General features: G+C 44.0%; 1 protein-coding gene across 15 annotated transcripts in view; it reads left to right on the top strand.

Moving 5' to 3' along the window:
* RBFOX1 (RNA binding fox-1 homolog 1) overlaps window positions 1-24,850 on the top strand; it is a 1,785,930-nt gene that overhangs the window by 1,586,132 nt on the left and 174,948 nt on the right. The window contains exon 1 of one of the 15 annotated variants that reach the window (XM_045993972.1): window positions 19,161-19,312. The exons of the other annotated variants lie outside the window; for them this stretch is intronic. Coding sequence (XP_045849928.1) covers window positions 19,280-19,312 — 33 coding nt within the window. The 5' untranslated portion in view covers window positions 19,161-19,279. Of the gene's footprint in view, window positions 1-19,160; window positions 19,313-24,850 lie in introns of those variants that run through there. 15 annotated transcript variants of the gene reach the window in all.

Raw genomic sequence — 24,850 nt, 5'->3', positions numbered from 1 at the left:
CAGTAAGATCCTGAGTAGCTTTATTGGAGAAAAGAAGCCACCGGCCAGAAAGAAGCTACCACTTAATGAAGGCCATTTAACATTCCATCTTGATTCCAAGGAAAAGCAAATCTTTATTACCCGCATCCGATAATTTCTGTTTGGGGATTCCCACCCTTTGGAATGGACTTTTTTTTTTTTTTTCAGAGCTTCTTTTCTAATGAACTCTAGAGCCTAGATTACAGGAGGCCAGCCTTGGGAATGGAGGGGCACTGCGGCGGGAAGTAAGCGCTGGAGGTGATGTTTAATTAAAGCAATGCTGTGAACAGGGAGAGGCCTGAGCCGGCGGCAGTGCTAATCCTCCTGCCCTGCTCCCATGTCCCCGCGTGATTGTGATTGATGAGCTGGTCCCCCACATCTTTATCTGCAGCGCATGCTAACACCACAGGCAGAAGGGGCTCAACTCCGCACAGGAACGCAGGCTGCCAGAGTGCTGGCTTGGCAGAAGGACTGGCTGGGCAGTTCCTCTCCATGCTCTGTTTTTTTTCTCCTCTGCCTTTCTCTCCTTTATCTGAGAGAGAGAGAGAGATGAGAGAAAGAATGACAGGTAGATATTTGCATAGATGATAGCTGATAGAATGATAAGTAGGTAGGTAGATAGGCAGATAGAGAGATATAACTATATAGCTCTACAGATATGTATACATATGTATACATCTGTACGTAGCTTATCTATGTCTGTCTGTCCATCTATCTGTCTAAAACCTTGCTGGAAATCTCTGCCTCCTTCTCTCTCCTTTTTGTCTTTTTGTCTGCTCTTCTTTCTCTGTCCAGATCTCTCTGTTGATCTGCCTCTGTCTGTCTCTGTGTTCCTTCCTGTCCTTTTGTCTCTCCTAAGACTGCCCTATGAGGTAATATTAGGGAGCCTCTAACTGAATTCTTTTTTCATTCAGCAATATTAATGTTTGAGTAATTTAGAAGCTACCTTTGGCCAAACAGCTACTAAATGCCAGGAACTGCCTGAGGGTAACTTTGGACAATTATTTAACAATTACTCTTATAATAGCTAACATTGATTAATCTCATAATATGTGCCAGGTCCTAATGCTAAGACTCTTTGTACCTAATCCCATTTAATCTTCAAAATAATCCTTTGTAGTAGCTCCTCTCTCCGTTCAAGTTTTGGAGATGAAAAAACAGAGCCTTAGAGAGAAAACTGTGCATATTATCCTTAATCCACACTTTAGTACACCAAAATGAGACTTGATTTCTACCTTTTGATGGTGCCTAGATAGCAGTTTAAAAGGTGAAATGAAATGAATCATCCGGGGTCAGAGAGCTTTAAAGAATGGTATCTTGGGATCTTGCTCCAGATCTCCTTTGAATAGACCAGAAGGCGTGCTTGTGGCTCCCAGTGTTTCTCTGTTTTCTCTCTCCTTTCACATTGTGTCCTGGTTGTGTTTACTGAACATGCCTGCCATGTGGCCAAGGGGTCAGCTTCTGCACACAGAAGCCTGCAGAACTTCCGGCAGTTGTCGGAGCCAGAATACATTGGCAGAAATGTCTGATTTGACTTTTTCTCCTTCTTCAAGGCAGATGCTTTTTCATTACTGAGAGAAGAATGACACTTTGTCTCTCCAAGAGCTCAGACGATCATAATAATAGCCGTGCAGTTTCTGATCTTGTGGCCGCCAACTCTGGTAGGCTCGGGAGAGTGCAGTGTTCTGCCAGGCTCTCTCCCTGGTGAGATGAGGCTTGCGGAGTGTCTGTTAGAACTGGTAGCCACTCCAGGGAGTGGACTGGTCTGTGAGTCTGGCTTCACTGTGTGCAGTTCAAATTCTCTCAGCCAGCAAGGCTGCCTTCCTAATTGGAGGGGTTGAGTCTGACAGGGAAGGAATGGCTAACATACCCACACTCCATTTTTATCTATCAACAGGGAAGAATAAATAAATTAAAGTATGACTTTTTCCACTCCTACATTAACTTGAGTTAGCTCAAATTCAATTCTACTTTAAAGAAGGAACAATGAGCAAAACAGGAGTTTGAAAACCATGGTCCATGCTAGCTCACAAGTCTGAGTTCAAGTCTTGTGGAAGGTAGGGTTTTCAATAAATCTTGAGTTGTTCATGATCTGGCCTTGGTGAAATGGGCTTTCTCGTGTTTTTCATAGTGAAGATGCCTAAGTGATGCTATAGTGAAGATGTCCTAAGAAGCCATGGAGACTTAAGTCAGTATCCTCTCTTGATATAGTGTCCTAAAAATGAATACCGCACGTATCTTTTCCATACTTGGAAAAGTCTAAAAATATACCGCTGAACTGCTTTAATGGTGAAAATTTGAGGGTTTAAGGATTCATCAAGGTAGGTGAATTTCCGTGCTATCATAGGTCTAGAGATCCATGAGTGGGCCACTCTGAAGAAGCCAAGAAGTAGTCCACACTTCTCATATTCCCTGTACCCCATCTGGCTCTGAAATAAAGTGACTTGCGCTCTCACTGTAACAAGATATTCAAATCATTATATTTGTTCCAAAACCAGTTCCTGAACCATCTACCACTCCGTGTCTTCTTGCCTGATGATGCCACCTCCCTTTCTCTTCCAGCCTCACCTACTCTCCCCCTCCCCGTGACCACTTGATTTATTCTCAGTCCATGACTTCAGCTGTAGTGCAACTTGTTATCCTAGTCTTGGCTTTGATTTGACTTAGTATTCTAGTAGGGGGCTCTCCTTGGGTTTTAACTTAAGATTCAGTCTGGCCCACGCATATGCCTCCATTCTAAACAGATGTAACCCTTGAGGGATGGACCAACAAACTAAACATCCGACAGACTGCTGGTATGTTCTCTCTGATTTTCAGAATTCTTTTGAGAGATCTTATTGGCCTTCCTTCTTGATATTTGGGCTGAGGACAAGGCAAGATTTTTGAATGCTCTCTCTCATTCTCTCTCAACCTTTCTGCTTTATGTAGTATTAATGTGCCTCTGTTGGATTCTTTATTAAGAGGTAATTTCCTTATTACTGTATTTGGGTCTGTGTTGCACTAAGACCTTGTGCTGTTTTCCCCCCAAAGGGACACATCCTAACAGGTTAACAGTCTTATAGCCATAGTCTTATTTCCTTTCACATTTTTAAAAGAAATTGGGTTTTATTGTTTCTTATGTAACGAAAGTTTCAGGAATAATTTGAATTTTAGTAATTCCAATTCAGTAATTTTCTTATCTGGTCTTCCATATCTAGTTAATTTCTGTTCTACCACTCTTATACGTCTCTTCTTTATCATCCTAAATATTGTTGAAGATAGTCTGTGTTACTAATCCCTAAGCTAAGAAAACTACCCAGGGTACCTATTTCACTTCGCTGGCATTGGGAGCCTGTGTCTCATGCTTGTATACCATGGAACCAGCTCAATGTTCAGCATTAAACTTACCATGCCAAAAGATGAATAAAGACTCTACAGTAAACTGACTACTTAGCATGATTTTGTCTGCATTCTGCATTTGGCACTGATTCCCAACACAATCTAAATAGGCATAAAATTCAGTTCTTTGGGATTCATTCACCAATCAGGAACACTGCAAAAGTCATCTGTAAAAACTCAAGTAAAAGAGTGTAAAATAAGAGAGGATGCTAACCGCCCCCCCCCCCCAAGAAACACCAAAAACAAAAACAAAATCACTTTGTGTTTCTGTCCTTGGTGCTGAAAACCAAGCCGAGGACCCTTGGGCTGGCACCCCGGTAAATGTAATGATGTGACCATACTTAAACGGGTATGTATAAGAGATCATGCATTTCTCTGTACTCATCCTTTAATCTTATTTTCCTAGAACTCTAGATGCTCTTGATGAGGCAGTGGTAACTCACGGATGTCTACCCCAGAACTACCCTGTTCCACATGACAGTCACTAGCCACAAGTGGCTATTTATGTGTATTAAAACTTAAATAATATTAAAATTCAGTTTCCCAATCACTTTCAAGTACACAATACCATACGTGGCTGGAGGTTACTGTATTAGACATCAGAGATATGGAATATTTCCATATCTAGAAAGTCTCATTGAATAGAGCTTCCCTGGAATATCATCATTGTGATAAACTCCATAATGTCCCCCAAACATATCTACATGCTAGTCTTTGGAACATGTGAGTTCTGTAAGTGTTACTTTTTATGGGGAAAGAGACTCTGTGTTTTAGGTGATAGATATTGACATGGAGGGATTATCTGTCATTATCCCAAAGGGCCCATATAAGGTAGTCACAAGGGTTCTCATAATAAGAGGGAGACAGAGGTGTCAGAATCATTGTTGAGAGGAAGGAGATGTGATAAGAGAAGCAGAGATTGGAGTGTTGCATTTTGGATAAAAGGACCAGAAGGGAAAGGATTCAGGGGACCACTAGAAGCTAAAAAGGGGAAAACAAAACAGATTCTCTTATCCACCCACCCCCAGAGGCTTCAAAAAGAACCAGCCCTGCTGACACCTTAACTTTATGTCACTTTATGTTACGAAACTGATTTCAGAATTCTAACCTCCAGAACTGTAGCAGGATACAGTTGCCTTGTTTTAAGCCACCAAGTTTGTGGTAGTTCATTACAGCAGCAATAGGAAACCGATACAATCATTATCTGTTCATCAAATTCTTGCATTTTTTTAGATTTTTATAATTTTACCTTCATCTCCAGTGGAATCAAAACAATCCCTTGGGTATTTGAAGAACCATGCTCATACTCCATGGTGTCTTTTTCACTTGAGATATTCATATTGGCTCGTGAATGATTTCTTCTCTGAGAGTGATTACTGGAGGCTTAAACAGCATGTTCTGAGTTAACAATGTTGGTAAGGGGTCACGGGGGCTGTAACAGACAAAGGTAAAAGAGATCACCTACATAGCCATTCTTTCGGATGTTTTGGGGTGGCTCTCAATTCCAGTTCTGTTTTTGAGCACAGATGACCATCCTGCTAAATCCTCTTAGGTGAACCAGAATCAGAGCTCAGTCCAAGATTCAGAAGGCACAGTTTGGGGGAGAAATCTTTTCTGCCCTTCCTGCCACTGGGGGCTTGTATATTTTTTCCCAAGCCCTGTGCAGTTGTGGGTGTGATGAGTCAAACCTATTCTCTGCTCCCCCAACCTGCTTTCCTCCCAGGCTGGGTTTTGATGGATTATTTTTTTCTGGAAAAATTTCCTTCACACATTGTACACCGCCATCCAAGTTATTTCCCTTTTAATTAATAATAATTACAATAATAGTGCAGATACCATAACTATTATAACAAATACATATTGAACACTTATGTTAAGTATGGTGATAGGAATTTTTTTTAAAAGATTTTATTTATTTCTTTGACAGACAGACATCACAAGTAGGCAGAGAGGCAGGCAGAAAGAGAGAGGAATGGAAGCAGGCTCCCTGCTGGGCAGAGAGCCCCAAGTGGGGTTTGATTCCAGGACCCTGGGATCATGACCTGAGACGAAGGCAGAAGCTTTAACCCACTGAACCACCCAGGTGCCCCATGGTGATAGGAAATTTATATGCATTGGCTAATTTATTCCATAAACAACCTAATAAGGGTATGTTATTATTATCCCCATTATAACAGAGAGAAATCAAAGCACGGGGAAGTTATGCTACTTACTCAAGGTCACATACCTGGTGAAAGAGAGGGCTAGAATTTGGACAGCTTGTCTCCTATTCCAGAGATGGCTTGCCTTGTAAGCCTCAGCAAAAGATTCCCTTCTCAGTCTTTATGATCCTTAATGTCAAGATCAATGCTGTTTTCTTTTATCCCCTGTTCTTTCAAAGAGCCTAGACTATTGCTTGGAAAACCATCAGAACCTCAGAAATCGCTCATTTAAATTTGTATGTGGATATCTAAATTATTAATAAGAATTCCTATAGAGGGCAGGCCAATAAGGTGAACAGCCCAGAGAAATGCTATGGAACATGGTGTAGTGGGAATATACTGGGCTGGATTCGTAGTCTGGCTCTAGCACTTACTAGCAGTTAGAGCTTAGCAGTAAGGAGTAAGTCCCTCCTTGACTTGAGCCTCAGTTTTCTCATCTATGAAATGGGGTTAGTAACACCTAACTCAGAGTCCTTGTGAAGAATTAATGAGGTAATGGGTGTACCTCATTCAGGGTATATAAAAGTCTCTACAAATGGCCACTGTCATCAACTTTATCTCTACCACCGATAGCACGTATTCAAGAGCCTAACACCCTTAAAATTCATAGTAGCATTTGGTTTTCTCGAAAACATTTATATTTCAACAATTTAATCCTTCACAGAGAGGTTTTGTTTTTGTTTTCCTTAATTTGACCTCTTCAGCATTCTTATAGGTAAGACTACAGAGCACAAAAACAGCCTTCTTATTTAGTGTAACTGCTCTGAATATCTTTTAGGATAGAGAATGTTCATCAGCATCCTATTAAAAAAATATAAACCCATGATTTAGCACTGGACACAGGAAAGATTGCAAAAGATAAGAGACTTTGGCATTACTGATGCAAAGAAATAGCCTGGAGAGAACTCTGATCCGTCTGCTTTTTATCTCTGTCCCGTATTGTCATTCCTCCCCTGGGTGACGAGCATCATCTTTTCTCTTCCCTCCTTGCTGCCACCAGTTTCTCTCTCCAATGCACTATCCATTTTGCGGCCTAGCTAGTCTTAATTTACCACACATCTGACCAGGCCATTCCCATTCCTGGAACTCTTTGATGGCTTCTTTTTCCTGGACCAAATCCAAACTATTTTATATGAAACTCCCTGTTTTTCTTTGCATGCCTCCCCTCCTATTTCTAGACCCAATGCTGCCAAATCCCCACAACACAATACGTTAGCCATATAATCCTGTTCTCTTTTATGCCCTGAAGCTACTATCTATGCTTTTCCTGTTCTTTGGATTTTCACCTAACTCTCTCCAACTTCTCCTTGAAGACTCATCCTGACTGTGGCACCCTTCAAGAAGCATCTGCTACACCTTCATCTCTGGATTGGGATGCTTCAGATGCTTCCTAACCTGTCCTTTCCCTTCCACAATCCACGCCACTAGCTTTCCTCTTCGATTTTCCTAGATCCCTCTTTATCCATATTTTAATCTCCATTTCAGCAGAGACTCTTTTCTCAGGTCTGAATTTATTTTATAGTAACAGAAAAACAAATGCTGGTTTTGAGCCTCCGTACTGCATCCAAAAACATAGTCAAGAAGTACATCTTGAGTGAGTGAATGAGTGAATGAAAGTGAGACATCCTACCACGTGTCTGTGAGATTTAAAAAAGAACTTGTTTCTTTCTGATCAAATCCAATGGATAACCTTGCAGAATAAGATCTAACTCGGAATGCCTGCTGATGCCTTAAGCATCCCGCATACTGGAGCGTGTTCAAGGGCTCTTCCCTGACCTCACACACAGTGAATGTCTGGGCTCTGTAGGCTATTTGTAGAGAGTTTATTTCATCTTTGCAGAAAGCTGCCCAGTATAAATATTAGTCAGTTGATTTCACACAGAGTTAAAACAAGCTTTTAAAAGCCTTTTACCTCTCCTGTCCCCAAATAGGTACTTTAGACAGATTCTTGGAGCCTTGGGAGCTTTGTCGGATTTGGTAAAGTGAAAGTCATGTTCTTTTCAGAAGCAGCCTTCTGTGAAGGCTGTCTTGGGGTTGATGCAGAAATTGTGCAGAAAGGATCAGGTAAAGTGAAGAATTTAAAGATCACAAACATTGGATGAGGAGTGGCTTTGGAATCAAGCTTCTTTCTCCTGGATTCATCTCCATAAGGTTGTTTCTAAATACATTCACCCATGGTCCCAAGATGGTAGCCTGGTTTTGTGAAGGGGCTGGGGCTTCAAAGTGGAGTGGTTTCAGTTCAATCCCCCTTCTGCCCATCAGCTGGTCTACGGTGGATGTGGATCCAACCCAGCTCTATGACCCTTGAGTCCATGAGAATTACCAGTGCTATCCAACAGAAATAGAGTGAGGGTCACAATTAGGAATCACATTTGTAGGTTTTCTTCTTGGTGATTTTCTGGTAGCCATGTTAAGCAAAGTAAAAAAGAAGCAAGTGAATTTAATTTCAATATTTTATCCAATCCAGTATGTCTCAATATATAGCCAAGAATGTTTTATTTAACACAGTATGTCCACACTATTATCATTTTAAAACGTCATCAGAATGAAATTGTTACAGAGCTATTTTACATTGTTTTCCTTGTACCATGTCTCCGAAACCCCGTGTGCCTTCCATGCTTATAGCTGGCCTCATTCTGAATCAGCCACGTTGCAGTTGCTCAGTGACCACACATAGCTAATGGCGACCACGTTAGGACAGCCCGGGGTGACACCACAGTGCCAGGGCAGATCTCTCAAGCTCTTAAACTTATCCTACTGGGATTACAAGATGTGCTTCACAGAGATCAAATGAGAGCACATGAAAATTGTGACATGGCTCAGCATCCTCCTTTTAAGCATAACGAATGGAATGAGAGGACCGGATATTGAGTCATTCTGGTTTGCGGGACTGTTGTATTTCTTTCACTGGACCTCAGGGTCATGAGGTGGGGAGTGACTTTGCTTAATACCGTGTCTCCCGTAGTAGCACATAGGACGTGTATCATTTTCCTGGGGCTGCTGTAACCAAGTGCCATAAACTGGATGGCTTAAAGAACAGAAAGTTATTGTCTCGAGAGTTCTGGAAGCCGGAAGATCAAGGTGACAGCAGTGTTAGTGTTGGTCCTTCTGAGGGCTGTGAGGAGGAATCTGCTTCCAGGCTTCTGTCCTGCTCCAGATGGTCTCTTGGCCACCTTTGGCATCCCTTGGCTGTCGAACCATCAATCCCATCTCTACCTTCATCTTCACTCGGTGTTCTCCTCCTATGCATGTCTGTGTCCACATTTCCCCTTAGTATAAGAACAGTTGCATTGGATTAGGGGGCCTACCTTACTCCAGTATGATCTCATTTTAACCTAACTAATTACATTTGCAACTATTCTCTTCCCAAAATAAGGTCACATTCTGAGATACTGGGTGCTGGGACTTTAAGTTTGGGGGAGGCACAATTCAACCCCTAATAGTAAGTGTTCAATAAGCTTCAGTCACATATGGAAGTCATTAATACTTGAAGGTGAAGACCACCTTTTGTCCATTTGGGGGAGATCCCAAGAGTACTCCATTCTGTCTGAAGACGATAAGCGTGTCAGAAATCATACAAGGAAAACTGGTTAGTGAAGAGGATGAATGTTGCCAACAAGCAGGGACACAGCAAAAACACATTCTGTGCAATCACATTCGAAAACACTGTCAGGCTCTGCTCCTTGAAAGCCTTTTGAATTAAGGTTCCTTGACTTCCATCAGCCTCAGTGTTCTTGGCTCTCTTGGAGTTGTTTGGGTAAATTAACGTGAACGTCATATGTTGTACACAGAGTGATCGCACAATTTATTTGGCCAGACTTTCACATGTTGATGATATCTGCATAAAATTTCTTACCACTAAATAAAATTGTCTTCTGTATACAAATGAGGCAAACTTCTTCCATGTTTCTGAAAACCCACTGTCTTCCTTGAATGCACCTTGATGTTTTGCAAAACCTCTTTTTCTAAGTCAGTCTGGCCCTGTTCTAGTACAGACTATGTGACCCGCTCAACTCTGCATTCAGTCAAGAAGACATCCCTACGGACACCTGGGTGGCTCAGTCGATTGAGTGTCTGCCTTCAGCTCAGGTCATGATTCCAGGGTCCTGGGATCGAGTCAGACATTGGGCTTCCTGCTTAGTGGGGATTGTGCTTTTCACTCTGCCCATGCTCATTCTCTCTGTCTTTGTCTATCTCTCTCAAAAATTAACAAAATCTTTAAGAAGACATCCCTAATATATCACACCTCCTTAGGTATAGAAAAAATAATATTTATGCACTGACCACATGTATGTGAGGAATTCAAAGTTCTCTGGTCTCAAGGGACACTTTGGCTGAGGACCATGGACTCCAAGACCCCTGTGTTGGGACAGGGCCAGCGAGTGGACATCACTAGTTCCATTCCCTCTGAACTTACTTAAAAACATAGTAATAACCCCAGCAATGCTGTGCTTTTGCTAAGTTGAGTTGTATTGAACTTGTCAGGCCAATATAGTTCTTTGTTCTAATGATAGTTTCAATTGCCCTAATGTCCACATTCAGTTTTCTTATTCTTTGTGTAAGTTTATGAGATCAGGATGGTGAATACCCACAAATCATCGTGCCATCAAGCCTATTGATAGAGCTTGATCTGTCAGGTTATATACATGGGAAACTTAAGAAGCTGCTTGGTACGATGAAAATATATCTAGGTTCAAATACCAGCTAGAATGTCAGGGAGCTGTGTGAACTTGGCCATGGCATTGGTTACCCGTGCCTCAGCCTTTCTCTTCTGTTAAATGGATATGAATGGGCTCCACCCTACCTATGTTCTAGTATGGTTTGTGAGGCTCAAACAGATACTGTGTAAGCACTCCCAGGAACCTTTACACCAGCTAAGGTACTGTGAGCATGGTGATAAGAAGGATGAGTCTTTGTCCTGCCTATTTACTTAAAGGGACCACCCGTTGCCTCTGTTTATTTCCTCTATTTCAACCATTTGAGTTGCTTAAAGTGAAAAGGTGATGCCAAGAGTCTATTTCAAATGCTCAGTTTCTTTTCTATTATTCCTTTTCCCCTTCCTTCCCTTGACTAGCTTCAGCCTGGTTTGTATCATCATTGCATTTACTCTGTGATTTAACCAAAACATTCCATGAGCATTCGCTCCATGCATGCCGTTCTGACAGTGCTGGGAATATGGTTCTCAGTAAAACAGACCTGGGTCTCTGCCCTCAAGGGCTTTACAGTCCATTAGCCTCCGGGTCCATATCTCGGTCCTATATTTTGTGGGTCCTGCGGCTCTGAAAATAGCCACCGTACTTTCTTTTGCTCCTTTTTCATTGATTCTGCCACTCCGGGTAGGAGGTCTGTCCTCCTACCGCATCAGTGCAACTGGTAGTTTTTTGCAAACCTGTTTGACACCACCTAGTTCTTTCCTGCTCACCTTCAACTCTCAGTTTAGACATCTGTTCTTCCAGAAAGCCCTTCTTGATAGACCATCAGGGATAGGAAAGACCCTATAGCACCTTGCATTTATCTCCTTACGGCACATATCCCACATCACTGCAAATTCCTGGACGATCCTGTGTGCCTCGACAGCCAGTGGCTACAGAGAGACCTGGACTGTGTCTATCCTTGTCACCACTGCAGCCCTTGAACCTAGCACAGGATCTGCCACCCAGAAGATACCCAGTACCTAGCAGCTGAAACAATTGCCTGACTGGGACGCTCTTGCCTATTTGAATAGTTCATCGCCCTTGCTTTCTGGCAGTCTTTCCTAATTTCATTTCTTCCAAGTCCAAGTATAATTCATTTTGTGACAGCCTTTTTTTCCAGTTGGCAAACTATTAGAGGCTAAAACTTATGCAATATACCATGAAAGACAAGGTCATATTTCATCATCTTTGCCTGTTGCTGTAACCAGATTAGACATCTTTCTACAAGTGAGGTGAATGCAAGCCAACAGATATTTATCATGTCAAACACCTGATTACAAAATATGGAAGACAAAGAGATAAGCATCAAAGATGAACCCGACAAGCACCTGCCCTGAAGGAGTGTATAATCTTATGAGAGGCCAGTGATATTCATATGGGGAAATCGGGTAATTAGAATACATTCAAGTGCTCAAGTCTGTAAATTTGTTACAGACCATGTGCAGGCGGTAGGTACTTTCTGGGTCTGAACTGTGCCCTGTGTCCTCAAGGTCATGGGGTTGTATCTGCTATGCTGAGGCATCCAGCTTTGAGGAGGACTAAAGAAGTGGAAATGTTGTTGGGTGCCTGGATATCTCAGTTGGTTAGACGACTGTCTTCGGCTCAGGTCATGATCCTGGAGTCCCAGGATCAAGTACCACATCAGGCTCCCGGCTCCATGGGGAGTCTGCTTCTCCCTCTGATCTTCTCCCCTCTCATGCCCTCTCTCTCTCAAAGAAATAAATAAAATCTTAAAAAAAAAAAGAAAAGAAAAGAAGTGGGAATGTTGAGTAGTAGCGTGGGAACATAAACTTTTCTGATGGATGGAAAACTTAGTTTTCATAATGTGGTACAAAAGAAAACAATTCTGAATTCATCCATGTGCATGACAATGGTACCTTCTCCTCCGATGTGTTTCTATCTAGAATGCTTACTTTGCTCATTGCCAGAATATTTCATGATCGGTAACACCAACCCAGTAAGGAGGGTATATGATTCTCTTTCTAGCAGTGTGACTTAATGCTCCCAATTTTCTAAATCTAGTGGCAGACCCCCGGTGACATTCATGGTACTGTGCTTTCCTCGGCCACATCCGTGGTGAGGCTTGTACCTCTCTAAGCTGCCTGGTGCTGATTGTCTCTCACAAAGACAATTAATTGCCTCACGCCAGATTTCTCAATTTTCCATTTTAGAAGCAGGCGGAGGATCCTTTGGATAACTATGATGGAATAAGTAACAGTGATACCATCCCAAATCATATCTGCAGGGTACCTGGAAGCAAGCTGTTTAAGGGAACAAAATTCATCCTTTCCTTCTTGTGGATTAGGCTGACGGTAGGAGTATTTGCAAGTCATTGAAACTCACCTTGAATATGAAGTTGACGCTGATATTACCCTGGTGGTGGTGGTGAGTGGTGATGGCCATGAGAACTTTTTCCCCTTCTTCAGAAAGTAGCTAGCTGGCTGAGGACATGGAGTGTGAAAGTTAAAGTCTGCTCCAGAGTGATGCTTCCCTCCATACCCAGGAGGTAAAGAATCCCTATTGAATTATAATTGAAAATGCATTTGCCTGTTCATTTCCTTATGAAAACAGTCTTCGCTAATACTTGTTTGCTTGGTCAGTTTTCTACTGTCCGTGTCACTCTATTTGTGACAGGGGTGGGCAGCTCCAGCTGTCACTCAGGGGAGATGGCAGTGGCCACCTTGCCACGGCATCGCTAGCAAAGGACTCACAACAGCTGGACTTGTGCTACCCTAAGTTCTCATTGTGTTTGCAGCAGCGTAAAGCTGTGGTCCCACAATGTCAATTTCTTAACTTCGACAGCGCCTATATAGTTATGCAAGACCTTACCATTGAGGGAAACTGAGTAAAGGGTACACGGGAACTTCCTCTGATTTTTTTTTTCAACTTCCTGCTTGGAGTTCAGAATTGGATTGGTACAAATAGGAGTTTCCACATACACTATTGGAGTGACCTCAGATTATCTGCTTAACCTGATTTTCAAAGCCACCCATCTGTACAAGGAAGAGGAAGATTGTGACTACGTCATGGGGCTGTGGGTTGCATTGAGGGAATTATATTTATAGAACGTTTAGGGCAGTAGCAGTTACATAGTATGAGCCCTTCTAATTGTATTTTTTTTTATCAATCATGTTATAATTGCCATTATCATTATTAACCCTGTCAGTACTCCCTTGGATTCTGAATCTTGGGAGAACAGGAGAAAAGATCCTGTGCCTTTCTGGTAGACTCTTACTTGGGCTAGAATACTTCCAGGATTTGCCAGAAAATATTTTGTGATTCAGTAGTTCCAACTTAGTCCTTTCAAGTATCATTCATCTTAGCCAACAAAGAGATCAAGCATAGCATATTTGAAAGTACCTCAACTTTGGAGATCTGGATTTGATGTCTGCATTGAACATGTACTAGCTTCAAAACCTTGTGCTTTCTTATCTGTGAAATGGGTGAGGTAAAAACAAGTTTACTGCAAATATACTTCCTGTTGAGATAAAGTTAAATTGTATATAGTGAATAGCATTGCCCAATGATCAGAAAGAACTCTGAATACCAGCTGCTCTGGCTGTTACTTTTTTTTATTAGTGATGGGAAATAATAACTAGCCATTCACAGCTAATTCACATACAGACAGGTGAACCCCATGTTGCCCAACAAGAAGTTCTTCAGTACAATGTTGGGATATCCCAGTGGAGAACTTTTTTTTAACAGTGCAGAGCAACATTTAATTATTTGACCTTGTTTTTCAGTGCCCTAAGTTGCTGGGTGAGTTGGATCAAGTCTCAGTGCTAGTGAGGCTAAAAGGCAAAAGGACTAGCTTGGGAATTCATTTTTCATTCAACAGAACTTCTGAATATGTACGTGTACATGCCACTGTTTGAAGTGCTGGATAAAGTGATGAGAAAAACAGATAAGGTTCCTGTCCTCATAGAGTTTATAGTCTCCTCGGAGACAGATCCAAAAAACATGTAAAATACATAGAATGTCAAAATCAAAATGTATAGAGTATCAGACTTGGACGAGGGTTTGAAGGGACACGTCAGGGTCCTCCGAGAACCTGGGGCAATGGCGAGCAAGATGAGAAAACCTATCTTTTTAAGTGCCTGGTGCTGTTGGTTGGGATCCTCACTTGCTCCAGAGGCTGCTAATTTTGTAAGAGACAAGCACATTTCCCTTTGGAAATATCACCTCACGAGCAACCACATCAAGGCTCCTGCCTTACACTAAGTGCCATAAATATTTGATCATTGCTAACTTTTAAGGAGTTGAGAAAAACAACCTCTACATTGCCTTCTGTGACTCCAAATGGAAACTCAGGATGGAACATTTTGCAAACATGACACCTCGTCATTGCAAGCCTGCCACCCACTCGGCTGGTTTGTGGGGCTGGTGTTTGTCAGCCACAGAAAGATGGCTTCTGGCCTCTCTCTCTTGCTTCCCTGTTGAGGCCAGGGACGTGAAATGAAACAAATTGCTTTCACTTGAATCTGTGACATGGATTCGGGTTATCTTTGTTGTTTGTTAGTTTTTGTGCGTTATGGCCTCAGAGCACTCTCAGAGTTCTGAGAAATGCTGCTCTGTAAGCTGGTGTAGTTAGGCAAACCAAGGTTTGTGTGTTACCTAATGGAGGTCAGATCCAAACCCATCTCCAACTACTTTAGAAAATAGAGCTTAGGAGTCTCACCAATTTGGCTAACTATCCCTTTCCAGTTGTGTGAGTATGAGGAAGTAACTCCAGCTCCCTTAGAAAGGGAATAATGGTACTGAATTCTTGTTGGAAGAGGGAATGTAAGCAAAGCTCCTTTGTTGAGTTTTATATCCTCAGTGTTTAGAACAATGACTGGTACATAGTTAATACTCAAGAAAAGTTTTCTTATCATCATCACCATCACCATCATCATCATCTCCGTCTTCATCTTCATCACCACCAGCACCATCATCATCATCATCATCATCGTCGTCATCACTGTTAGGGTACAGAGTCGACCACCCCTCAATGAGACAGAGAACACTCTCAACAATGCAAGTCACACAGCGAGGTTAATTTCCAGCTAGCTGGGGTCCAAGTATCTGCCTGGCGCAACAGGTTTCAACAAGGACCCCAAGCACTCAAAGTCAAGGGTTTATATAGCATTTTCAAGGCACTTTTTCATAGCTACATACATATCTTGCACCCCACTTTGACAGTTTAACTTTGTTTAACTTTTTGCCACCCTGGCGTCACCGTGGCGGTTAAGTGAGATTTAGGTTTAGAAGAAATTTAACTTTATTTACCTTTCCCTCCACCTCAGCCTCCTTCAGTTTTGTGGTGGGGAGGGTGACCTTAGGCCTCAAGGAACTGAGCTATTTTTCTCTGGAAATTGGGCTATTGAGAAGATGGCTTCTTTGTTGTAAATCACTAGGACATTCGTAAACCGAGGGAGACTCCTGTCTTGCAGGTTTGTGACCTCTGCAAGTTAACTATGTGTTTTTTATTAACATCTGGTCCCTGTGGCGCCACCACCTAACCGCCCTGGTGGTGTATGATTAAGTTGTTTTCCCAGGTTTTAGCTGGTTTCTCTTATCTCAAGTCATGTACCCAGTATCGGCCTGTTAGGGATGCTCAGTAAAATGGCCTCCCGGCCTCAGGATGGCCATGCTTATGCTAACCCACTCTTACAGTGCAAGGTGCCAGCTTTTGCTTTGCCAAGATGGCTGTACTTATGTCAGGGCTAGACTCAGGTGGGTACAGCCTTGTTTTTCTTGGCCTCCACACCTGGAGCTGGTTTCCAGGACTTGTTTTTAAGTCCCCCTGGGAGAAGGGGAGCAGGGACAGTTTAAGGGTTAAACAACAGAGTTATTGTTTAACCTCGATGGAAGCCTCTGGCTAAAATAGAAATATAAAATAGGTCCTACAACCACAACCATTACCACCACCCCCATCATCATCATCATCTTCATCTTCTCTATCTTCATCATCACCATCACCGCCACCATCATCATCATCATCATCATCATGACCATTACCACCACCATCATCTCCATCTTCATCATCACCATCACCGCCACCACCATCATCATCATCATCATCATCACCATTACCACCACCATCATCTCCATCTTCATCATCACCATCACCGCCACCACCATCATCATCATCATCATCATCACCATTACCACCACCATCATCTCCATCTTCGTCATCACCATCACCGCCACCATCATCATCATCATCATCATCACCATTACCATCATCATCATCTCCATCTTCATTTCGGTATAGACTGAGTGGCAGGAATTCTTCAGTAAGACCATATAAGGTTCAAATTTTGGTTCTGCTACTGAACTAATGTATTAGATTCCATAGTGGGAGATATTTTTCACTTGTTTAGAGACTCAGTTCTGTTATCTTTAAAGAGGACTGTACCAGCTAGCAAAAGGGGCTGATTGTGAGGATTGCAGTGCCTCGCACAGCACCTGGCCCCTTGGGGGTGAGGACATGACATACTTCTTCATGTACACTCCAGACAGAAAACAGAGTCCGGTAGATTTTCCCCCTCAAGTATTACAAGAGCCTCACTGGGAAGAAGAATGCATATTATTTCTATTTATAAATAAGGAAACTGAGGCACGTGAAGGTTGAATGACTTGCCAATAATCCTACCGCTACACTCCTGACTTCTGATCGTTTGACGTTGACTCTACAACCACCGTTCTAGTAAAAGGTTAAATGGTAACACATGCTGGAGGTTACTGGCGTGGTGTTTTTAATTGTATGTATTTTACGGCAATCCATAAAAGATTTTACATCACAACCCAATTCGCCCACATAAAAGTTTCATGAAACAATACTAACTCTTATCATTTTATTCTATTCTGTTCTTTTGCAGCCTGGTGTAGTTTATTTCATTTAAAGATTGGTGGCGTGATAACTCCCTACATGGATTTTATAGCCCAAGGGATCACACCTATAATCTGAAAAATGCAGAACAATTCCCCCCAGGGTAGCAGAATGACCCAGGGCAGCTCTACACAGCGTCCATGCCCAGATCCCACCCTCTCAGCTCTGAAGGCAGTAGGTCTGGGGTAGAGTCCTGGAGTCTAATTTTTTTTTTTTTTTAAATAAGAATACCCCCCAAGAGACTCTGATGGTCCACTGGCTAAGGACTGGTGTCTGATTGCATCTCCCTGGTTGTTCCTACCTGAGATGCTCCTCTCTATTTAGTGATTTGTTGGTTGATTTTTTTAGTATTTCCTCCATCCCTCTGTGGTTACACAGCTCTGAGGCAGGGGGGCAGCGTGTCCCTGTAAGGAACCCTCACGGGGTACTTATTTAAATTCTGCTTCAGAGGTGTCCTAGGAGTATGATTAGAAATGGAAATGGAAGGATGGCACAGATACAGTTGATCCAGATTTTCTTTCCAACCCTGGGGAGCTGGGAATTAAAAAAAAAAAAAAAAAAAAAAAAAAATCACCCAGGGGCTACCTGAGCTAGTGACAGGCCAGTGAGTGGGAAGGTTGAATTCTTCCAGACAGCCTTTCCCGCCCTCCCCCCCTCCTCTGTTACACAATTTAATTACACGTTTAATCACTTCAGAAGCCCCATCCATTCCCTCCAGTGTAGCGAGATCTCTCCTCTTCTTAGCAAGGCGTCTTGGTGATAAGCAGCTGTCCACGGGAAGGGTTGTTGGGACTCCTGAAGCTCTCCCTCAGCAAGCAGGAAAGACATGGCCAAATAAGTCTGAAACTGTTTTGACATTTCACTCTGGTTGTTGTAGTTTTAATAATAAAGGAAGAACAAAGTATTTGTAGCTTTAAATAAAGAGGCAGCATTTGGCATTGAAATCACTGGGGATTTTTTTGTACGCAGTTTTGTTTTTGCTCGTTTGAAAGGGAAGAAAAAAATGAGCTAAGAGGAGAAAGAGTTCAGGAAGAGGAGAAAGCAAGACCCCTGGACTTGCCCTTCATAACATTGATCACCACGACCATTTGGGGATCATCTGTGGGTTCCTTTCTTGAGAGCCTGCCTTCCCTCTTGACTACCTAGTCCATAGGGACAAAGGTGGTCTTGAGTTTTACGTCATCACGTGATGAATGAATCTGTTTATATAGCGCATACTATAAGCCAAGCCCTGTGTGTGTGTGTGTGTTTTGTTACGATTTGGTTTTTATTTTGATCCTTAACAATCACAGTGTGAAGTCACTCATCATTATCCCCACTAAGCAGAAGCAACAACTGAAGCCCAGATCATTGCATCTACTTGCCTAAGGTCACACAGCATGTCTACAAAGGAGCTGGGCTTCCAAATCTTCCAAACCATCGTCAGTTACAGTATTTTAAGATCAATTTACAATTAACCACGCAGCTTTGTTATAAATTCATTTCCTCTCTTCTCAGGGCATTGCTTTACATTTTCCTGTCCCCATCCCCTCTGTCTCTGAGCTCCTTCTTCATCCTACCTCTCTCTTCCCCCGCTACCCTTAGCACGCCCCCCCCACCCTTCTCCAAAATATAAAACAAAATAGGATAGTAAGCAAGCTCCCCGGTGGATTTCATAACTTTGCATACCATATATTTAGTTTAGTAATGAAAAATTCCAGCTCCAGGCGATGCATAGGATAGCATTTCTAATGTTTTTTAAACAGCTATTAATGTAGGCAAGCGCTGTGTGGCTATGTGTGCGTGTGTGTGTGCGTGTGCGTGTGTGTGTGTGTGTGTTTTCTGCCTCCTCTATATAATCATCTGCTCAGTGTGCACCCTGAAACTGAGAACAGGAGCCAGAGGAGGGGCGAGCCGTGATTGATGGGCCAGGCCTCGCTGGCGGAAAGAGTCCCATCTGGGGTTGGTTTTGGGAGCAGTCAGATGTTGAGGGGGAGGTCAACCAGGCGGCCCCGGCTCCCCTCCTTCAACATCCAGCCATCCACACATTGCACAGAGCGCACACCCTCGCTCCTAACTGAGGCTTGCTTTGGGCAGATGCTTTGTGGTGTGGGGTTAGAACAGCTGCTAAGTTTATGGAGGAGAAAGGAAGCAGGATGGTGCAGCAGGTATTTCTCCCGATTTTATATTTCACTCGAAATTGTGATTTGAATGAAGCTGAAGTCTTGCCTTGCGTTAAGTCTCTGTTGCTCTCTGCGATCCGTACTCTGCTCCTTGATTCCTGCGTGGGGCGGGGGGGGGGGGGATTTCAGCCGTGTGTGTGTGTGTGTGTGTGTGTGTGTGTGTGTGTGTGTGTGTGTGTGTTTGTGTGTGTGAGAAAGAGAGAGAGAGAGAGAGAGCTTTCTGCTTGATGTGTCTAACTGAGCTGGTCTCAGAACCAGCAGGTTAATGGTGTAATTTTGCAATTTCTTCTTTGTCTCAGTGCCCCCAGGGGCATGATACAGCTTAGCTCTTTTCAGCCCAGTGCTGGAGGCTTTCTCTGAATATGTGCAATTTCTTGCCAGAGAAGTAGAAGGGACCCAGCCACAAAACTAAAGTAAAACAGTCAGCAAGAGGGAAAAAACTGCAGGCGACCAAGAAGGGAGGCTTGCTTCCGGGAGTCCGGGTTGGCAGGGGTCCCTCCGGGAGTGGCTGCTTTTCTTGGCTGTATGGACAGATCCCATCAGTGGTTTATTCGGCGGACAATTCCTGTGCATGTCTTCATTAGAAGGACTGTGTTCAGGCCAGAAGGGGTTTTTCCAGGCAAGAAATGGACCGGGTGGGGGGTGGAGGAGGGCAAATTAATTCCAGAACCGAAAGGGGAAAGGATAATTCAAGAAGTTTGACTATCACAGCTGGGGAGACACAGGCTCCTACAGAGGGAAATAGACTTCATTATTTTAAAGCCCACCTTGGCAGCTCTGAAAGCAGGCACTTCCCCCTTTCATGAAAAGTCAGGCGGTTACGTGGGAAAGAACATCCCCGCTTCGTGCTCTGCCACGTAAAGGCTATTTATCGGTTGAAATGTGGTTTGCATTAGATTTGGGGCCAAAATGTTTTGCAAAGTCTGGTGGGCTGCCACCCCTTTGTTCTGTTCTTACTCTCTAAAAACGGCTTTATTAAACCACTTGGGGCAGTGAATTGGGCGAAGGGAGATGTCTGGGGGGTTGTGTGCGGGAGGGGCAGCTCTCGTTTTCTCTCTGACTCCTGTCTCCTGAGCCCACCTCGGAAAGAAAATTAAAGGTGCTGGATGTTTCAGTGACCGAAGCAATCCCCCCGTGTTTGAGGACCACCTCTCGGAATGTCTGCCTGCTGCAGAGTCGCCACACTGTGCTAATAGTCAGATTACCGTGTTTGTCTTAAAATAGCAATAATATCCTGGCTATTTCATGCTTCAGTAAAATATTTAAATTGAAATGGCTTTTTTTTTTTTTTTTTTTTTTGCTTTGGTGACTCAGACTTGGTTGCATTTTAATAATGCTCTTGCTCTCAGTAACTGGAGTACTAAAGCCACCGTGGGGGCATCTTGCGTAACGATGGGGTCCCATATCTTCTGGCTGTTGTTGAGTTTCTGCTCTGATTGAGGCTTGCGGCATGAGGACAGGGAGGTTCCCTCTACATTCCTAGTAACTATTGTCTATTGCAAGTCTCTATCCCTTTCCACGGGAGCAAGGGCAGACATGAAAACCTAAGGTCTTAAGTTTTTTCAAAAATATCTTTTGTGTATTTATCAGCAACCCAGGAAAGTTCAGGCACTGAACATCTGATGTTAGATTCAGAAATCTCTTGCAGCACTTGCTGGATGATGTGGGGGTTCTGTGCAAAGCGGAATCACCCTCCCCACCACCTCGGGACACCCACAGGCACCCTGACTCAGTACATATCAGAATCTCTGTGATCATCTCACTTATTTAGGGAAAGGTGGGGGTTTGGCATTGGAGTAGAAGGAAGAAGGCAGCTTCTACAAATGAGGGAATGTCTAGCCGGAATGCTCCAAATAATTTTTGTCTGTCGCTGTCACCTACGTGAAGTTGGCTTCAGCTTCCAACCAGGATCCTGGTCACGTGCCCAAGATCTTCCTTGACCTGGAGTGCCAAAGGTGCCCTTAATGTGAACGTATTTTTCCAGAAAACACACTTCAGCCAAGCTAAGAATCCAGGAACATCACTAGGGCAGAAACAAAGACATCTCTGAAGCCATCTGAAGGTGAAAAAGATTTCTATAGGAAGTACAATGATCTTAATTAAATATTAGCTGTAATTAGCCCAAAGTGCAAATGTTGAGAATATTAATTAAGGTCTCTCTGGAACGGCTGTCAGTGTTAATAAGTAACTGCGGGGGGTCCCACTAACATCTGTTTGAGGACTTCAGAGCAGGAGTGCCGAGCAAAGCCCCGTGGACTTGAACTCTACCTATGGGCTCCTTGACGACCACGCACACAGTCCCTAGAGCTTGGTGCATTGGGTTTGCCAAAATGGCACAAGGCTTGATAGAGGTTGGCGCTGTGTCCCCAGCTGGCCCTTGCCTTTCCTGGGATAGCCTCAGAACCTTGCAAAGCTATAGACCCTGGACTTGAGATGGCACAAATTTTCCAGGCCGCTGCTCTAACACACACCAGAGGCTCGTCTAGCTAGTGGAACACTGGTATTTCTGCATCAAGTACCCCAACACCTGACTCCCCGTGGGGTGTACCCACGCCTGGTGGGTAGCAGGTCTTGAGGTCATGGTGGAGGAATGACCAAAAGAGGTTTGTTTACTTCAAAATGGGAACAAATCTTTCCACCAGGAGATAATAGTCTTCCAAGGTCGGAGATACCTGGGGATCCATTAGGCTCCTGGCTTCCCTAGGAGCCACTTGTTGTGGGGACCTTGCTCAATGATTTCCTAGTTCTGGACTGCAGCCTCCCTCCCAGCCACGGAGCAGGGGTGAAAGAGGCAGTGCATGCAAACCAGGAATCCTAGGTCTCGGCGAGATTCACACTGGGGGCTGGGTAATCCTTTGTGGGGGGCACCATTCCATGCGTGGTAGGGTGGTTAGCACCACCCTCCCTGGCTTCTCCCCACTCGATGGAGCAGCAACCCTTTCCTCCCACTGGGAACAACCAAACGTGTCTGCACACTTTGTCAGATGTCCCCAGGGGAGCAGTCGCTCCATGTAAGAAGTACGGATGCCAAGCCTGCACAATGCCTGGCACCTTCTAGGCCTGAGAAGAAAGCAGCACCCCTCAACCTGCCTTCTGAGCACTGGGGAGAAGGGATCCCTTTCACATGAGCACAGAAGCCTGAAGCCATCATGGGTCTTCCCCTCAGCAGCCCAGTGTGCTGAGTCCGAAGCCCGTGTGTGCTCACGAGTGCGTTATAGCACAGAGGTGTGACGATGAGAAGCACATTCTGACATTCTGAAGAAGATGTCTCCATTGGGCACAATCCTTGGCACCAGCCGTCCACAACTCTGGCTGAGCTTCCGTCCTTGGTTTAGGGAGAACGCACCCCCCTTTCTCTCTCTCCGGATTTTCCTGCCAACTTTATTTCCTGCCCAAACTTAGCATTACTTCCGTAATGGTGGCTTCTTACTTGACGTCCCCATATTTAGCGATAACTTTGCCACCTTGATTTAAAAATTTATTCTGCAAGGGCCAAAATGGTTAAATAGTTTAGATTTTGTGAATCTCTCACAACCTCTCAACTCTGTCATGATAGCATGATGAGCATGGCTGTGTCTCGATAAAACTTTATTTACAAAACAACCAGTGGGCCACATTTGTCCTATGGGTCTTTTGCCAATCCCTCTCGTTTCCCCCCTACCCCGCCACCCTATGTCCTATTGCCAGGTTAAGCTTCTCAGAGCCCAGAGTTCATTATTCGAGCATGTATTCACTTTACAAGTACTGATAAATGCCTACTTGGCAGCTAGCATGCCGTGGGACACTGGAAATGCAATGGAGAATGTGACACAGTCCCCAGCCCTGAGGACTCTCCCAGACAAATAAGCGGGCAGGGCAGGACTAGGAATTATGTGAGATGTGACAGCAAGCCACAGTGGAGCATAGAGGACACACAGCTGAAGTGGGCTCAGTGTCAAGGAAGGCTTGCTGGAGAACTTGGCCTGAGACCCGAAAGGACAGTCAAGACTAGCCAGGCAAGGGAGTAGGGAAGGTTTTCCAAGCAGAGGGGCAGTGAGTGTGTAGACTTGATGGGTGTGCAGAGTATGGAGTGACTATTGGCTTCCTGAGGGCAGGCCTTTCTCCTTCTGATGCAGAGAGAGCTCAGATCCCAACAGAAAGCCCTTGCGGTTTCTTGGGAACCTGTGGGGGACAAGTTACTCTTCCTGAGAATGCTGTGCTGTGTGGAAAGGCCACATGGGCCTATATGTCCCCCTCAAAGTGTTTTCTGCTGGAGACAGAGGAGGGAAAGCTTTCTCTTTGTGTGAACATGTCTCTGCTGTTGCTTATGGGTCATTTTCTGCTTCCCTTTGGGGCCACACCTGGAGTTTTTCACAAGTCTGACTTTCAGTTCAAAGAAGCACCAGGTTGGAGGTCGGGGAGGACTGAAACGGACCTTTGGGCAGAAGTAGAATCTGGCAAAATGAACTTCCCTTTGGAGGGTTCTCAAGGTCCCAGAGTTTCTTGGACTTCTCATCAGCCAGAAAAAAAGTGACTCCATGTGGAATTTGTGTACCAAGGCCTATATTCCTTGAGCAGCCCTGTAGAAGAGAAGGATGCTAGTTGGCTTATAAGTGGGAGAGGACATTTCTATTCTTATTAGTCCAGACTCTTTGGGTTGTAAGTAACAGAAAATAAAACTACCTGACACAAACTGAGACATTTACCGATTCATGTAACTAAAGCACAGTGGTGTTATTAACTGCAGATAAGGTTGGACCCAAGGCTTCAGGTGATGTCACTGGGACTCAATGGACCTGTTTCTCAAATTTCTGGGCTCCATTTCCCTCTGGGTTGGCTTCTGCTTTAGGTGGGTCCTTTCCAAGTGACAGTGTGGGCAGTCCCGGGGCTGTGTCATTTCCACAGCAGCCAATCCCAGAGGAAAGAGAACCTCTTCCCCAAACCCCTGGGAGGTTCCCGGATTAAGCCTTTTTGGCATTGCTAGAGGTGAACTCACTAGATGGACGTGAACCCATATCCCTGTGACTGTGACCGTGAAACCCTCTGATGAGCCAGGGTCACGTGACCATGTCTGGAGGTAAATGAAGGCAGGGCTCAGCCCACCATTTGAACTCTGTGGGCTGAGAGGGGAAACCAGGTGTTATTCTTGATGAAACGACCGATGCACACAAAGCAGCAATGGCAATGTGGCTTCCCAGGATGGTCAGGGTTAACTCTCACGTGCAGGGATCCAACGAGGGCGCTGAGAGACCCTGCGCAGCCCCAAACACGAGGAAAAGACGTTAGGCAGAAAGCAAGCAATAGCTGCACATTTCTGCTTTCCCAGTGGCACAGACATTTGGAGACATTCGTCTGGGGGAGGAAAGGGCGTGATGGGAATGTTTTCACTTGTAAAATGTTTTAAACTTATCCTAAGCTTAGTTCTCTCCGAAGTGTCATCTTTAACATTCTAATTAAGGTCCCCTCTAAACAAATGCACAAACTCTGTGCGGCTCCGAGAATAAACTTTTTTTTTTTTTTTTTTTTTGGTCCCTTCTCTGTCAT

The sequence above is a fragment of the Meles meles genome, chromosome 21 (assembly GCF_922984935.1).
Source record: "Meles meles chromosome 21, mMelMel3.1 paternal haplotype, whole genome shotgun sequence".
NCBI classification, from domain to species: domain Eukaryota; kingdom Metazoa; phylum Chordata; class Mammalia; order Carnivora; family Mustelidae; genus Meles; species Meles meles.
This window is presented reverse-complemented; position numbering and strand designations above follow the sequence as displayed.